Source organism: Penicillium solitum (assembly GCF_028829755.1).
Source record: "Penicillium solitum strain IBT 25940 chromosome Unknown utg000003l_segment0_segment0, whole genome shotgun sequence".
Taxonomy (NCBI): Eukaryota; Fungi; Ascomycota; class Eurotiomycetes; order Eurotiales; family Aspergillaceae; genus Penicillium; species Penicillium solitum.
In genome coordinates, this window is record NW_027072123.1 from 4,426,538 (window position 1) to 4,442,284 (window position 15,747).

Here is a 15,747-nt window from a genome sequence, read left to right on the forward strand (position 1 = left end):
ATGATACTTCAAGTGGCGGTGTACGGTTATTCAATAGATATCTGCCGTGGCGTTCCCTAGATTGGGGATCGTACATACTCCACCATGCTGGCTTCCAATAGTCTCTCAAGCATTAATCATGGAGAAAAATAACATTCCTACTATCGTGTTAATGACATTTAATTGGTGCTTCTATATCAACCGTAGTTTATGGTCTTACCACGGTGACAACCTAAGAATACATACAAATACTGCGCATCTCCATCTGAATGAAGTTCCATCTAATTTCTCGACTAATGAGATGTAGGACCACCAGGAACCCCTTCAGCATGCCCATATATACACAATATATCAGGTCCATTCTGCAGTGTATAGCTTGATACTGGTACATGCCCAGGTGGGACTATAGCGAAGGTCAGCAGAAGGGAACGAACAGCTCAGGATTTCACAATGAGACCCGAAGAGAGGATAAGATGGCACTGGAACAAGTGCACAAGCTCGGATAGATCAGTTCTGACACTGAATCTGCCAAGATTTGGATTTCCACAAACTCATTGTATCTGATCATGCCCACGCGGGATGGCGAGAAGGGACAAGAGGGCAACTAGCCAGGGTTGTGAACAGGTATTCCTCCAACTGGTCACTCTATGGTTAGCATATGTATGTTCGGTATGTCAAGCTTATATACTTACTGGCTCCTGGTGTTTGTCGCGGACATGTCGGCGTAGAGCAATCTAGACAGAAGGCCACATATCTGCTGCTCTGAGAACGGGCTTGGTCCATGTAGGACTTGGGGGTTTTTACCCGCTTAATTAAGTCCTACCTGGATAGTAGTATAGACGGTAGTCTTTTGCTGATTGGAAAAATAGAAGACATTTTTAGTCATACATATTTAGGTATATGTCTCTACTCATGTTATTAGTTTCATCTGGTTTCATCTGGCTTTCATCTTTGGATGTAAACTAGGAGCAATATACGTATGCACCCAGCAGCAATAAACACAACCCCAAGACCAACACCTCCAATACACTCTAAATCCTCACTTTAGCCGCAATGCCCTTACCATGGTATAGAATGACATCCATGTAGTTCCCAATTAGAACTCCAACCTTAGCGACAGCATCCATCTCCAACGACTGACCGAGTGCCTTGCGCAGAGCGTCGTACCCAACCCCGCCCATATCGAGATCGACTGGCAAGCGTGGGCTCCTGGATATACCAGGCGGTACTTCAAAGGGTTCATGATTATTGATTCGGCCGATTGGCTCACTCTCCTCATAGAAAGCCGTTGCGTCAATTGAGGTGATCAAGATATTGTTTTCTGTTAGGGGCGAGGAGAGGATGAATTCTGCTGTGGAGGACCAGAGGTAGAACTAGATTTGTAAGCGTTAGTAGAAACTTCTTTCTTCTCTCTGTGTGAGGATATGACATGAATGAAAGGAGCGTGTACCGTTGCATCGTGGATAAAACGAGGCTTTTGATTCCCATCATCGCTTCCCGGGGAACCCGGAATAGATATGCGAGGGACAGGAACAGTAATGTTGAGGACGGATAATGCTTCACCTAGGCCTGGTAGAAATGGAATCGTGTTTCGATGGCTTTTGATGGTGATGGTTGTATTCAAGCCTGAGTGAAAGCATCAGCATAATCTACCACAGGCCACAGGAATGCATGTTATCTACAAGGGACTGACCTGATATATAGGATGAAAACAATGCCCGTCCTGCCTCGACACCATCTACTCCAGCTGCGTCCAACGGGCACCAAAAGAAGTCGATAGGCACGTAACTGTTGTTGCCAGGCCCAACGGTGATATTCCGAGCGATGATGTGGGCCACAGCAGTGTCATTGTAGAGCATGAGGAGGTCAACGAAGGGGACTGTAGCCGAGTAATTCGTTGGATTGGTAAAATTCGCCTGCGTAAATACCAACATCGAAGATTCAGTCGTGTTTCCTAGTTTTAATGAGACGACGCCCGGATTGATTCGGTCAAGTGAGTTGCCGATGGAAGCTATGACATGGTCAATGGCCAAAAAATTCTTGATTTGTACTAAGATCTTCTAATTCATGAAAACATACTCTTCACGGGTACCTTCCCTTCCGCAGGAATCCCTCGCACGGCGAAGCGGCCCAAGCCAGTTGAGACCTTTGTATCTACGGTGGCAGCGACCTGCAGTATGACTGTTTCGCTACCGAAAAGCATTGCTTGGATGACCTCTGTCAAAAGCCCGTCATCTGTGACTTCTAATGGTGCTTCCTTGATTGCAAACTCCACAAGGAGTGCAGAAGATCCATCTTGATCATCCACCAATGTGGAGTTGGCGTCTTGCCAGTGGCTGATATTCAACACGCCGAACTTCTCTTTTTTGTAGTAGACATCTGCAAGGGCACGAACTTGCGGGACTTCTACTTGGAAATTCATCTCCTCTGGCAAAGCGATGAGAACCTTCACTAGAGCAGACACTGTTGGTTGCGAGTCTGGAGAATCTGGCTCCGCGAAAGGGTTAGGAAGGGAGAAATGTGTATCGGACATCGTGAAGTTCTTCACGAGGTTGTCCAACGCATGTCCCGTAAATGGAAGAGGCACAGTCACGCTGCGCAGTAGATCGACAATCCATGCTGGGGTATCGGGCAATGGTGCATCAGATCCACGAACGTAGATAGTCGTTTCGAGACCTTGCATAAAGCTCGAAACCAAAAGATCTAGAGGAGAACCCTCCTTTCCTGGGCAGGTAGAGGTCAATTCATCGGGTAGCTGTTGGATGAGACCATCAACGCCGACTGCAGTCTCCTGGCCAGGGTAAACATCTACCGCGCTTGTCTTCGCATTGGCAACCAGGATATAAGGATCCCCGGGTGAACAATTTGGCACCAGAATGTCAAAGCCGAGGGCAGGAACAGTGAGAGCGACGGGAGAATCAATCAAAGACGAAATTAAGGCATCCACTGCCATGGCACCACTGTTTGCATCATGCACATTCAGCTTGAGGATATTGATTGTCGGCAGAGCAGGGAAATCATGTTCTGAGAACGGTTAGCTTATATGTTCCGGTGCCAAAAACGACCAAATACACTATACCTTCAATGATAATATTGTCTGTCAGAACTTGAGTTCCTAAAGCGAACAATCCTGACTTGAGCTCCAATGTCGCCTTGCCCTTGACATTAAGGCGGCCCAATCTTCCCTCAATCCAATCAATAGCTATCGCGTGGATTCCTCGGATGTCACCAGACTCTAGATCAGTGAGGAAGTCGACATTGGTATGATGGCCGTTGCGGATGTTCACTTTGATGGAGGGCAATGCTGCGTTTCCAACAAGCACATTCCCATATTCTGGGAGATAAACTTCAACATTCGATGGGCCCGTCTCAACTTCCCTGGCAATCCATGTAGCCAATCGGCCAATGCCTCGAACCGACTTATTCTTCACGCGGCCCGAGTCCATCACGAAATCGCCCTGAATCCGGGCTCGAACGCCGTCGGGTGTTGTAGAATCAATTGATACTGCCGTCGGTTTGAAGACAGCGGCTTCTTGCGCATATTCTTTAACTGCCGCCGGGGCAGCAAAGGCAAGTACCAGTATCGCCAAAACACTCAGCGTTAAAATAGAGAGAGATATAACCGTCGGCCATGGTACACGGTTCCGCTTCTTGATGACGCCATTCTCGGGCGAAGATGATCGCGACAATCCTTGCTCGGTCCCGTAGGTCAACCCATCTTCACGGCGGTGTAATAAAGGTGTTGATTCTGATGACAATTCATAGGATGGCCTAGGCTGGTCGGCGGATGTTCTCTCCGGAGACCGTTCAGTAAGGCTAGACTGCTCATCCAACAGAGCCTGGTTCGCCGCATCCGACATCGCGGCCCGACTTGAATGAGATCGCGATATTCTTTGCTCTGCTTTACCCTTCAATTTATCTTCAGAGCGGTGCAAATGATGTGATGAATTTGTCGATAATTGATATGATGGCCTGGGCTGGTCGTCGGATGCTCTCTCGGAGCCAAACTGCGCATCTAGCAGAGGCTGGTTTGCCTCGTCAGCCATCGTGGCCCTAAATGTATGGATAAATCACAGTGAGTTGTAGTCTGTGGAGCTGGTAGCAAGTATATGAAAAGGATGAGTCCAAAGCACACAAGACAGGGAAAGATAGAGAGCGAGAGAGGGAGGGAGGGAGAGAGAGAGGCAAGATGTAATGGCAGAGGCGGCCTCGATGACGATAAGCCGATGATAACGGAACCGGAACTGTGGAGAGATAGACACCTTGGCACCTCAATTATTGGGCGACAAGGCACCAATACCCTCGCACATCCACCCGATTAATTTATTGAGTCACTCGTCCAGGGTTTCTTCACTTCTAGGGCTCCCCCATTCCTTTTCCCCCTTTCCCTTTCCCACAACACTCCAACTCCTTACCAATAACCTCCAGCTCATCATGGCTAGTGGTCTCACAGCTGCCGCCCGCTATGGTGCCCAAAGTGTAAACCAATTGGCCGGCTCCACCTCATCTTTGCGTCGAACACTGCAGGCTAATGGAATCCGACGATTTGCCCACCAGACACCGACCCTACCTCCCACCTCTCCTTTCGCCCCTCGTCACCTTCTTTCCATTGCAGACCTTACCCCTACGGAATTCGCCACCCTGGTCCGCAATGCTGCGTCACACAAGCGTGCCATCAAGTCCGGAGCTATCCCGGAAAGCCTTTTGGGGTCCCTCTCCGGAAAGACCGTGGCCATGATGTTCAACAAGCGCAGTACTCGCACCCGTGTATCCACCGAAGCCGCCGCCGTCCAGATGGGCGGCCACCCCATGTTCCTCGGAAAGGATGACATCCAGCTCGGTGTCAACGAGTCCCTATACGATACTTCCGTTGTGATTTCCTCCATGGTTTCGTGCATTGTTGCGCGTGTCGCCAAGCACGAGGACGTCGCGGGTCTGGCACAGCACTCCACCGTGCCTGTGATCAATGCGCTGTGTGACTCCTTCCACCCGCTCCAGATCATCGCCGACTTCTTGACTATCTACGAGTCTTTCCCCGTTCAGGCGCACAAGCTCTCCAGCCTGGGCCTGGAGGGTCTTAAGATCGCTTGGGTTGGTGATGCGAACAACGTTCTGTTCGATCTCGCCATTGGCGCTACTAAGATGGGTGTGGATGTGGCTGTGGCTACTCCTAAGGGCTATGAAATCCCTGCGCACATGATTGAAATCATTCAGCGTGCTGGTGAAGGTGTCGCCAAGGCTGGCAAGCTCACCCAAACCAACGTTCCCGAGGAGGCCGTAAAGAACGCTGACATCCTGGTTACGGATACCTGGGTCTCCATGGGCCAGGAGGAGGAGTCCAAGAAGCGCATGAAGGCCTTTGAGGGCTTCCAGATCACTGCTGATTTGGCTAAGCGCGGTGGCGCTAAGGAAGGCTGGAAGTTCATGCACTGCCTGCCCCGCCACCCCGAGGAAGTAGATGATGAGGTCTTCTACAGCCCGCGCTCTCTGGTCTTCCCTGAAGCCGAAAATCGTTTGTGGGCGGCTATTGCCGCATTGGAGGGCTTCGTTGTGAACAAGGGAAAAATTGTGGAGTAAAAACCGGTTAATTACGGAGTTTATATAGAAATGCCGAATACTGTACCTTTACCCGGCCAATGACAGGCATGATGATTTGATATTGCGGAGTCAGCCAACCTTGGAATGCCGAGGGTTCTCCGGTGTCAGCGAACCAATCAAAAGATGCTCCGACAGCCTTGGGGTTTTCGGATGTGGCTCCTCCAAAATGGCGGGGGCTTCCGAATCTGAGACATGACCCTCTATTATATTCTGATGCAGATCATCTGGGTTGACTATATTGTACAATACACTTGCTATTTATCAGCTATTTAAAGTCCCCAAGGCTATATCAAGAAATACATAGGCACAATATCTACGTTTGAATTGGTGAATTGCTTCGCATTACCGAATCCGGCATCACTGTAAGCGATATAAAACAGAATATGTCGACTATCAAAATCCCCAAAGTGCATATCCCCGAGTTCATGCTCGAGATTCGGAAAACATGGTATTTCGCACTAGTGTCCGTTGGAACTCGGGAAATCCGAGGTAGAATCTCGGGGTCATCTCTCATCCCACATTTACTCCACGCTCCGAAGGGGATCCCCAAGACGGTTGATCGGGTAATCCTTTGGGGGGAAATCCGAGCGAATATACATAAAGCTTGCTTGAGAACCTGGAATACCGAACATTATTCACTCAATACTATTCCAGTTTTTACTATCTCAGAATTCCTCAACATTCCATTGTCAAATTACCCCCTACGCTCACAATGGGTTTCGAAGACAAACGAGTTGTAATCGTCGGCGGCGGCCTAGGAGGCATGGCCTTCCTCAATGCCGCACTGTACGCCGGCCTGAAGAATGTGCAACTGTACGAACAAGCTGCAAAGTTCGGTGAGGTCGGTGCCGGTGTGAACATCACCTCGAACGCAAACCGCATCCTGGACGCCTTCGGTCTGCAAGAGAGCATGACGCGCAAGTCCTCTGGCAAACTGCCCTGCTACATGGAATACCACAACTACAAGACCGGAGACTATATTGGTCACATTGGTGAATTCTCACAGCCCCACGCGCGCCTGCTGCACCGCGCCCACCTACTGGACTCGCTGAAGGAGCGCGTGCCGGAGTCAAGCCTAAAATTGGGCAAGCACCTGGCATCCATCGACCGCAACACTGCTACCGGTGCTGCACCGTACACCCTGCATTTCCAGGATGGCAGTACCGCCGAGGCAGATATTGTAATCGGCTGTGATGGTATCAAGTCGAATGTGCGCCGGGAGATGGGCCTGGGAGACGACCCCAACTACTCTGGCCAGGTTGTGTATCGTGGATTCGTCGATTACAAGGACTTACCCACTAAGACAGCGGCGCTGTTGCGCAAGACTGTGAACTTCCGTGGACCCAAGCGCCATCTCCTGATCTTGCCTATTGGTAACCAGGAGACGGGGACCGACCGTGCAGCCGTGATTGGTTTTATGTCTGAGCCGCTTGAGGCATGGGATTCTGAGAGCTGGATGTCGCGCTCGGATATTGATAGTCTCCAGGAGCACGTCCGTGACTGGTGTCCAGAGGTGCAGCATATCATTGCTGGTCTGCGCAAGGGCTCCGAGGACGGCAAGATGCTCAAACAGGCGCTGTATGTGCGTGACCCTATCGATAAGTGGTATGAGATTAAGAGTGAGCAGAAGGACGTGGGTATAATTCTGCTTGGTGACTCGGCTCACTCGACTCTTCCTCATCAAGGTATGTCGCATCCTATCTATGTTTAGTCCTATTTGGGGACATGTACTAACAGTATGCTATAGGCCAGGGAACATGTATGGCAATTGAATCCGGCATTGCCCTTGCGACGGTCCTTAGACACTGGAAGACGGATGACCTGGAGGCTGCATTCAAGTTCTACCAGGACCTGCGCAAGCCCCGGACAGACCGGGTCACAAGGACCAGCTACGAAGCCGGCAAGCTGGCTAGCTCAGACTCTCCCAGCCAGATGTCTGACAACTTCAACCCGGATGCATTGAGGGAGCGTATGAGGTGGATTATGGAGTATAATGTTCTAGAAGACTTGAAGACCAAGGGCCAGGGATATTTGGACTTCCAAGGTTCACGCCTGTGAGCGTGTTGGAGAATCCCAAGTTAATTCTCAGCAATTAACATGGAATTGGGGTCTTTTAAAAGTTACTTTAATTTGATGCTGTGCATAGACTTTATAATACTATACACAAGCGGTTGTTATATATATTGACGTGCCCACGTAGATATATCAATAGATATTTTTCTTTTTACGAAAGAATAATAGATATTCTATGGATTCTCATACAATTGACTCAATTGTACTACTAAACAAGCACTCGTCATGCCACAGCCACAATTGTATCATCGTATGATTTGACTGTACTCCGTACAACTGCACGGTTTCTATAGATCCGTCATCTTTCGGTCATTCTACTGGGCATCTCATTCTGCTTATTTACGTCCAACAACATTCCACGCTACACATAATCTATCTCTATCTCTATATATTGATTATATTTCTACCCTCGGGCAAAATAACCTTCTTCAACATTGCCGGGGGCCGCCCACTTTCACATGTCAACCGCACGTGCATCAACTCCGCATTTCTAGCATCCCGACCCCTTCATCTCTAATTCCGCTCGAGGTTTCAGCTGCAACTGGAAAATCTATCATGGAGGTAAATACTGGATTCATACCCGGACAAAAAACATGAACCGGATATTTAACGTGGCATATATAGTCCACCACCTTGGGAAGCTTCCAGTCCCGTCGCTCATACCCATCGCTCCGCCACATCTCTCTGGCACCCTTAAACCCACGATTTCCCATTGACGACGACACAGATCCAACAGATTACTTCAACAACCGCGACCATGAAGCTGAGGCCAGCGGAACCCGCACACCCCCAACATCATCCTATCTATCAAGCGTCTCAGTTCCAAGCACGCCACCGATCCTCTCGCACTCACGCAGCAACTCGCGAAGCCGCCACATGCGCAGCAAGAGCTCTACAAGGGTAGGACCATTGAGCGACACGAACCTACACAGCAGGGAGCTAGGCCATGCCCTGCACCACATCCCAAACACACACAAGAAACAGACCAACATCTCGTATTCGCAAGGACGACGCCCTCTCCCAGACAACACGCCGAAACCCAAATACGACGCAGAATGGATGCTCCGCACAGGAATCGCTCTAGCCTCCTCGACCCGCGAGGAAAAAGGCCAAAGCTGGCTCTCCAAGCGCGAGACATCAACAAGTCTCGTCCCAGACTCTCCCTTCGACGAAACATCAAGTAACCGCCGCCACCACCGCACCAAATCAGGCGCCTCGTCACGCATGTCTCGCTCCGAGGCCTCAACACCAGGAGGCGGTGCTCTCTCCCGCGCCGGTAGTAGACGCGTCAGCCGGCGTGGCAGCAGAGTCCATCTAACCATGACCACTCTCCCGGCTGCATCATCTACCTCAACGCCAGCAGAGAGGGGAGTATACATGCACTCAGGCACAGACACAGGCACCTTGACACGCACAGCGAGCCCTGAAGCGCGCGGACGTAGTCCGCTAGTGCCAGACTTCGTAGACGCCCATATCCGCGCAGAGATGGAATCGCTACAGCACCGATTCCCGGATGAAGACTCTGTGTACTGGGACCGGGCTGGCTCAGACGATGATGAGACTTCGTCTGAGTATTCGTGTGACTCTGACGAGACGCCGGATGACTTCGATGAGGCGGATCTGCAGCAACTGACGCGTGAGCGCGGGTTCGGGCTCGGTTCTTGGATTGATCGGTTGGTTGAGTGGACGCTTTTCGGGGTTGATGAGTGGCCTGTGGGTGTTCCGGCTGCGACGGCTGCGACGGCTACTGCCACGGCTACTGCGATGGATGCTTCGCGGATTGGTACGGCGGACACTACTACTACTGTTACATTTGAGGAGCCTGTTTTGGTGGATGGGCGGGATGATGATACGCTTTCGCTTGGGTCGGCTGGGGATGGGGGTTTGTCGGATGGGGAGGGTTCTACTGGTAGTGCTGCTTCTATTGAGAAGCCTGGGAGCCAGGGTGGGTGGGAGGATGCTGGGTGGTTGTTCCGTTTGATGAAGCGGGCGGTGATATGAATTATGAATTGTATTGAGCGATGTTCTTGGTCGGGGGTGGTTGTCTGTAAATATTGGTTTTGTATTTGCTTGCTTATACTTGTTTATTAGCTTTGTTGTTCAGAATATCTATGAAGCTGGTTATATGTGGCCGAGTAAAAGCCCCAAAAGAATAGGGAAACATCCTAATTTTTACATCTTTCTACTTGAGGACAAAAAGCTCTAACAAATTTGATAGGATTCCAATGAAACAAGCTAGCGTGACTAAAGGGCCCTATCAATCAACAACGTATCAAAAATATGTTGCGCGATATGACAGGATCAGAACGTAGGTTGCAGACCGAGTTGGATGGCGAATGGTTCTCTTCTGATGTATAGAAGAGGTTCATCTCTCCGCCAACTTTTCCAAAGACGAGAAGCGCAAGGATTAGGTTTGATGGCCTAAGATGGAGATTGTCGCTCTGACACGCATCATTGGAATATGCGAGGGTTAAAATAGCACAAGCAATAGAGAGATTGAGACCAAGTCCCAAGAGTGAAACAGGCAAAGACAACTCACAACAGCAAAAGAGAAGAAAAAGAACAAGAAGAAGATAAAGACAATGAGACATGAATGAAAGAGGGAAATGTATGCGACACCAGGGCGCCAGTAGATATGAAAAGAGAGTCTCAGAGTTGGAATGAAATACACAGAGGAAAGGAAAGAGGAAAGGAAGGGTCATGTAAAGCTGAATACAACAAATGAACAAAGCAAGGATGAAAGAAAAGGATACTGAGTCTGAATTCATTGAAAGATTTGAAATCAAACAAGCTATAACAGCATTCACCCTGCAAAGCTCCAGCCGAAAAAAAGAAGACAAAAAAAAAAAAAAGCTGTAGGTTATCCGCCTTGAGTACTATAACGCCTGACCATGTCGATTCTAGGGTCATGCAGCAGGTATCGTGATCGTGACATACGTCGAAAATTGCGCGGTCAAAGGGGTATAGACCGTCGGTCAAGCTCAAATGAGAGCCGGCATGTATGGGGGGACGTGAGGCCGACACGTAAGAGCGGTGTAAATTTAATGGTGGTCTTTCGTGAGGAAATCGGAGTGGCGTGGTTTATCACCATGGTCCGACCTTGACTGGGGTTCCCAGCCCGTAAGTTCCGGAGAAGAGCTGATCCCGTATGGAGCCCATGTCGTTGTTGGCTCCGTGGGATGGCGTATCGGGTCCACTCATCCATCCCAAGCTGAAGCCGAGTTCGTTGACAGCTCCCTGGAGCTTTCCTCCAGAGGTTTGGTTGTGCTTGGCCAGCTTTTGATCCCAACCTCCGTACTGTAACTGGATGCCGCCACCTCTTTTTGCCGCTTCCCGGATGACCAGAACCCATGCCTTGCACATCTCGTCGTAGGCTGAGTCTCGTTCGATGTTGTTCTGTGGCGTGCTCCACCGAGGCAAGGCATGAATGATGTCGGTTGCCCCATCTAGGTAGCTCAAGGATGTGGATGCTTGGGTTTCGTTTGGAGGGAGGAAGTTGGGGGTGAAGTCGCTTAGGGCGTCAAGAAGGTTGGTGAGCGGCTGTCGAACTCGGTTGTACGCATAATCCGATTCAGTGTTGCCACCCAACGGGAATGAGGACTGGAGGGCAGCCTGATAGTTTCGAAGGACTTGAAGAGTTGAGGAGACATTCGGACGTGGGGATGTGTGCACAACCTCGTCAGCGAGTTGAGGGTGACGCTCGCACATGGTCCGTACAACCGTCCGCAAGGCATCTGTATCGAGGGTCTCTAGCAGACGGGGCAGAGATAGAGGTCGGCCTGAAACATTCGGTCGGGAACGTTTGATGTTGCGGTAGCTGTGAGGGAGTTGTCGAGGAGTGAAGGCGGGAGAGTTTGTGGGAGAAGCAGACATGCGTCCATCATGGTCGTTGTCGTCGTCGGCTTTCCGTTTACGGCTGGCATACGACGAGGAGGGTGTAGACACTAGATTTGTCAGTACATGAATGCATCAAAGAGAACCACCTCAGGACAGAGAGCACAAATTATTTCCATGTCCGGGGAAGGGATATCTTACTCATACGGGAGGGAGAGAATCGGGAGTTCTCGTAGAAGTGAGGCGGAACAGGAGGTGTAGCCACCAAGCTGTTCATGGTGACAGCCAGATGGCGAAGAAGAAATGTAATAGTCCAGAGGACTCGGATATCCAAAAGAGTGAAAAAGAACAGCAATAAAGCAACCTGGAAGAAGAAGAGGATAAAAGGGTTGTGAAGTGGGGAGAGAAGGGTAGAGAAAGGTAGCGGTGGAGAAAAAGTAGGCGTTGCAGGTGGCAACGCACTCCCTTTGCGCAGCTTTTGGAGATCTGTGCCCTCAAAAGGAGGTTTGACAGGGATTAGAAAGGATTTTTTTTCTTTTATATTTTATTTTTATAATACTTTTTGTAAAAAAGAAGAAAAAAAATCTAAAGTCTTATGTCTTTCCTTTGGGTTCAATCAAATATGTCAGATTTAAACTTCACTGCTTTCGGGCAAGACTATACGAATACCCGCATCATCTACTACATTCTACGTAACAGAGAAAAAAAAAGGAAAAATTGTGGGTAATCATATTCTTTGGACTCCAGCGATCATGAAAGGGATATCGTATCTACAAGTACAGGGACTGGGCTGCAACAATATCGCGGCGGACCTTGCCCAGGGCCTCCTCGAACTTGCTCTCCAGGTCCTCGCTGCCCATCACCTTGGCAGCTTGGGCCATCTGCCGCAAACACTCTTCCAACCGGCGGAAGACACGGATCAAGCTACCCTCGTAGACATCGGTCATTTTGCTGGGATAGTTAGTATACTGCTAGAATAATGGGGCGGGGAGTGCTTACCAGATATCTGCAAAAGACTTGCCCTGAGTCCACTCGTAGATCACCTCCATCAGCTCCCAGTGGAAGCTCTGGACGTACTCATCCTCATTCACAGCCATCTTAGACTCCTGCGACACCTTGGCGATGATGCGGGCCTGTGCTTGGATCTCCTTGAGTGGCTTCGCCAACTCATCCTTGGCCAAAGCAGGGGCTTCCTTGACCTTTTCTTCAAACACGAAACAACTCATAACGGAAGCGATTTGCTCAGCCGTCAAGTTGTTGAAGAAACCATTAAACAGCAACTCACTGAGCATCAGCTCATCACCTGTGCTAATCTCACAAGCAACACGAGCCTTCAACTGCACGACTTCAGCTTCGTTGATAAATCCGAAACGACGGAGCACACGCTTGCGACACTTCAGCTCATCAAGCTGCAAGATCGACATAGCTTCTGTAATCTGCTTCTTGATCGCCTTGATCTTGGCAGTCAGGTCCACTTTCTCGGCATATTGCTCGTACAATTCAGTCAACCGGGGGGAATTGTGCAAAGGGTTACTCAGGAGGCGAGACTCAAGAACCTCAATTTTCTATATTATGGTTAGCAGCGTGAATCATGTGTGAGGGCAACGGAATCTCTTCTTACCCGTAGCAGCTTCTTGAAGCTTTCATCCTTGATCTGCATGTTCTCAATCGGATCAAGTAGCGGCACACCGTCTGGGAAACGCCTCTTGACTTCGCTAACAGACTTCATAACATCATTTCGAGAGCCGGGCGACGTGATATCCTTCGGAAGCATGATGCGAATGTGAGATATTTCCGTGATGCAGCTCAGCACAATGGGCACAACCTCACTGCGAGAAGGTTCACCTTCCTTGGCGGGGTGAACACCTGGTGGAAGATCTTGGAAAGACTTGGTGCCAATAGATGACCCTTCCGTTGTCCTCATCAAGACATCAACAATGTGAGATTGGTGAGCAGTCACTTTCTCGGTGTCATTGCTTGCCTGCTTACGCTTCTTCTGGTTGATCACCACGCCCCAACCGAAATCAGCATCTTTGTACTTAACGTGGATCAATCGTCCAGGGTGAATAAAAGTCAAAGAGTAGTTCGGGTGCGTAATGACATGCTGAACATCTTCGGCAAATGCGTCCAGTTGTTTCCGTAGGTCGTAGTATTCACGGATTGTACCCTCGTCTGAGATAACCATACTGGCGCGCTTCTCCTCAAGACCCTCGAGCTCCTTCTCCAGGCCTGAAACGCTTCCAGTGTTTTGGAACTGCTTGAAGCATCGTTCGAGCATGTATTCGGGCGAAATACCCTCCACACGCATCAGATTGAGAATCATATTGTAGCCAAGGTGGAATGCAGAATTGAGTCGGTCCTGTTCACCGCGCACGATCTCCTTCGCGACTGCTGGATCCATCTCCTCTCCGACCATCATGATCACAATACCTCGGTCATCGAGACCTCGACGACCAGCACGACCAGACATCTGGATGAATTCAGACGGGGTAACCCAACGCTGGCTAGTTCCATCGAACTTGCGGACACTGGTGAAAACCACAGTCTTCGCAGGCATGTTAAGACCAATGGAGAAAGTCTCGGTTGCAAACAGGACTTTGATGAGACCCTCCTGGAACAGAATCTCAATGGTTTCCTTAAGAATTGGCAGCAAGCCTGAGTGATGGACACCGATACCTTGTTGCAAAAGCGGAAGAATATTTTGGATTTGTGGTAATTGGCGATCCTCTGGAGACAACATTTCGATGGCACTTTCGAAAACCTTGGATACCATGTTCTTCTCGGAATCATCGTTGAAAGTCAGCTTGCTCATCTGTAAAGCACCTGCTTCACACTCTCGCTTGCTGAAACTGAAGACAATGACGGGGTTGTAGTTCTTGAGCATGATCATCCTGACGATCTTGAAGATATCCGATGGGCCCTTATTTCCACCCTTGTTGATTTGCTTGTCCTTGCCCTTGCCCTTGCGTTTGGCCAAAGCGTCGGCCGGGTCGTCTCCTTTCTTGTCAGCAATGGCGCTCATTGCTTTCTGGAAGTTCTCCTCGCGGAAGACTCCCTTTTCATCCACAACAAGATGGATACCCTCTCCACCAGCGGGGAAGAAGTAATTCTGGAGTGGGGTCGGACGGTAGTTGGTGTATACAACGTGGCAGGGCTGGTTATGCATCTTGACAATCCATTCGGCGAATTGCATGGCGTTCGGGATAGTGGCGGACAGGAAAACATAGCGGACCTTATCGGGCAACAGAATGATAGTCTCCTCCCAAACAACACCACGGTTCACATCTCGCATGTAGTGAATTTCATCAAAGACTACCCACTGGACTTCACGCATAATCTCAGAGCCACGGTACAGCATGGAGCGAAGAATCTCTGTAGTCATAACAAGACAGGTGGCAGTGGGGTTGATGGTCACATCACCAGTCATCAGACCGACATCGCCGAACTCAGCAGCAAATTCACGATATTTCTGATTGCTCAGCGCTTTGATTGGACTGGTGTAGATCACTCGCTGGTTTTGTTTCAAACTTTGCGCAATCGCGTATTCTGCCACCACGGTCTTTCCGGCACTAGTATGAGCTGAAACCAGCACACTCTCCTCACGCTGGATTGAAGAAACTGCGACCTGCTGGAAAGGATCCAGTGTGAAGGGCCATGTCTTTGCGGGGTTCGCCGGAGGCTTGTGCTGGGAGATAGGCACATAAGGGTAGTTCGGTGGGATTGCGACTTGGTGGCGCACTTGATGAGACACAACAACTGCAGAAGTGTCTGTGGCGCCTGAAAGTCCTCCAGAAGCTGCGATTTCACGCTCTTGCTCGGTTTCGAAAGAATCGGCGACTACTGGCTCGGGTTCCTGATCCAATCGAGGTCGCTTCGTCTCAGGTTGCTCTGGTTCGGACGGAGTCGCGGGGGCTTCGGCATCTGCTGAGTCGACTACCGCAGCAGGTGCATCGGTCATCGCAACATCATCCTTCTGTTCGGGTTGGATATCTGCAGTTTTCTTCACATCTCCATTCAGCGGTCGTTTTTTGTTCTTATCCTTCTTCGCGCGCTTGGGAGCACCCTCTGACGGTTTAACCGTCTGAGGCTGGTCCTCAAAGACATCAAAGAGCTCATCCATCTCCAGCGGTTGCAATTGGTGAATCAACCACAGGAGGAGAATGAGCGGCGTAGGTAACCGGTCTGGACTTTTTTTGGTTGAGAAATTTAAAAGTTCTATCCACATGGGGCAAGCGGTGGGGGGAGATCCCGAGAAAAAGACAC

General features: G+C 49.9%; 6 protein-coding genes across 6 annotated transcripts; 3 read left to right on the plus strand and 3 right to left on the minus strand.

Moving 5' to 3' along the window:
• Nucleotides 1-1,010: 1,010 nt before the first annotated feature.
• Nucleotides 1,011-4,025, minus strand: N7455_005618 (uncharacterized protein; the record flags this gene model as incomplete). Its single annotated transcript, XM_040957211.2, has 5 exons — nt 1,011-1,352; nt 1,430-1,605; nt 1,673-1,990; nt 2,059-3,003; nt 3,059-4,025. 5 exons carry the CDS (start codon nt 4,023-4,025, stop codon nt 1,011-1,013), a joined length of 2,748 nt encoding a protein of 915 aa, XP_040812398.2.
• Nucleotides 4,026-4,413: 388 nt separating this feature from the next.
• Nucleotides 4,414-5,556, plus strand: argB (ornithine carbamoyltransferase; the record flags this gene model as incomplete). Its single annotated transcript, XM_040957101.2, has 1 exon — nt 4,414-5,556. The coding sequence occupies one exon, from the start codon at nt 4,414-4,416 to the stop codon at nt 5,554-5,556; it is 1,143 nt and encodes a 380-aa protein (XP_040812429.1).
• Nucleotides 5,557-6,289: 733 nt separating this feature from the next.
• N7455_005620 (uncharacterized protein) lies at nt 6,290-7,635 on the plus strand (the record flags this gene model as incomplete). The annotated part of the gene is made up of 2 exons (XM_040957083.2): nt 6,290-7,262; nt 7,325-7,635. The coding sequence occupies 2 exons, from the start codon at nt 6,290-6,292 to the stop codon at nt 7,633-7,635; spliced, it is 1,284 nt and encodes a 427-aa protein (XP_040812470.2).
• A 570-nt stretch (nt 7,636-8,205) lies between these two features.
• N7455_005621 (DUF3984 domain-containing protein) lies at nt 8,206-9,651 on the plus strand (the record flags this gene model as incomplete). Its single annotated transcript, XM_040957213.2, has 2 exons — nt 8,206-8,211; nt 8,275-9,651. 2 exons carry the CDS (start codon nt 8,206-8,208, stop codon nt 9,649-9,651), a joined length of 1,383 nt encoding a protein of 460 aa, XP_040812425.2.
• A 1,083-nt stretch (nt 9,652-10,734) lies between these two features.
• Nucleotides 10,735-11,761, minus strand: N7455_005622 (cut8/STS1 family protein; the record flags this gene model as incomplete). Its single annotated transcript, XM_040957135.2, has 2 exons — nt 10,735-11,594; nt 11,686-11,761. The coding sequence occupies 2 exons, from the start codon at nt 11,759-11,761 to the stop codon at nt 10,735-10,737; spliced, it is 936 nt and encodes a 311-aa protein (XP_040812485.1).
• Nucleotides 11,762-12,254: 493 nt separating this feature from the next.
• On the minus strand, nt 12,255-15,709 carry N7455_005623 (ATP-dependent RNA helicase MTR4; the record flags this gene model as incomplete). The annotated part of the gene is made up of 3 exons (XM_040957066.2): nt 12,255-12,435; nt 12,484-13,049; nt 13,106-15,709. 3 exons carry the CDS (start codon nt 15,707-15,709, stop codon nt 12,255-12,257), a joined length of 3,351 nt encoding a protein of 1,116 aa, XP_040812339.2.
• Nucleotides 15,710-15,747: the final 38 nt, after the last annotated feature.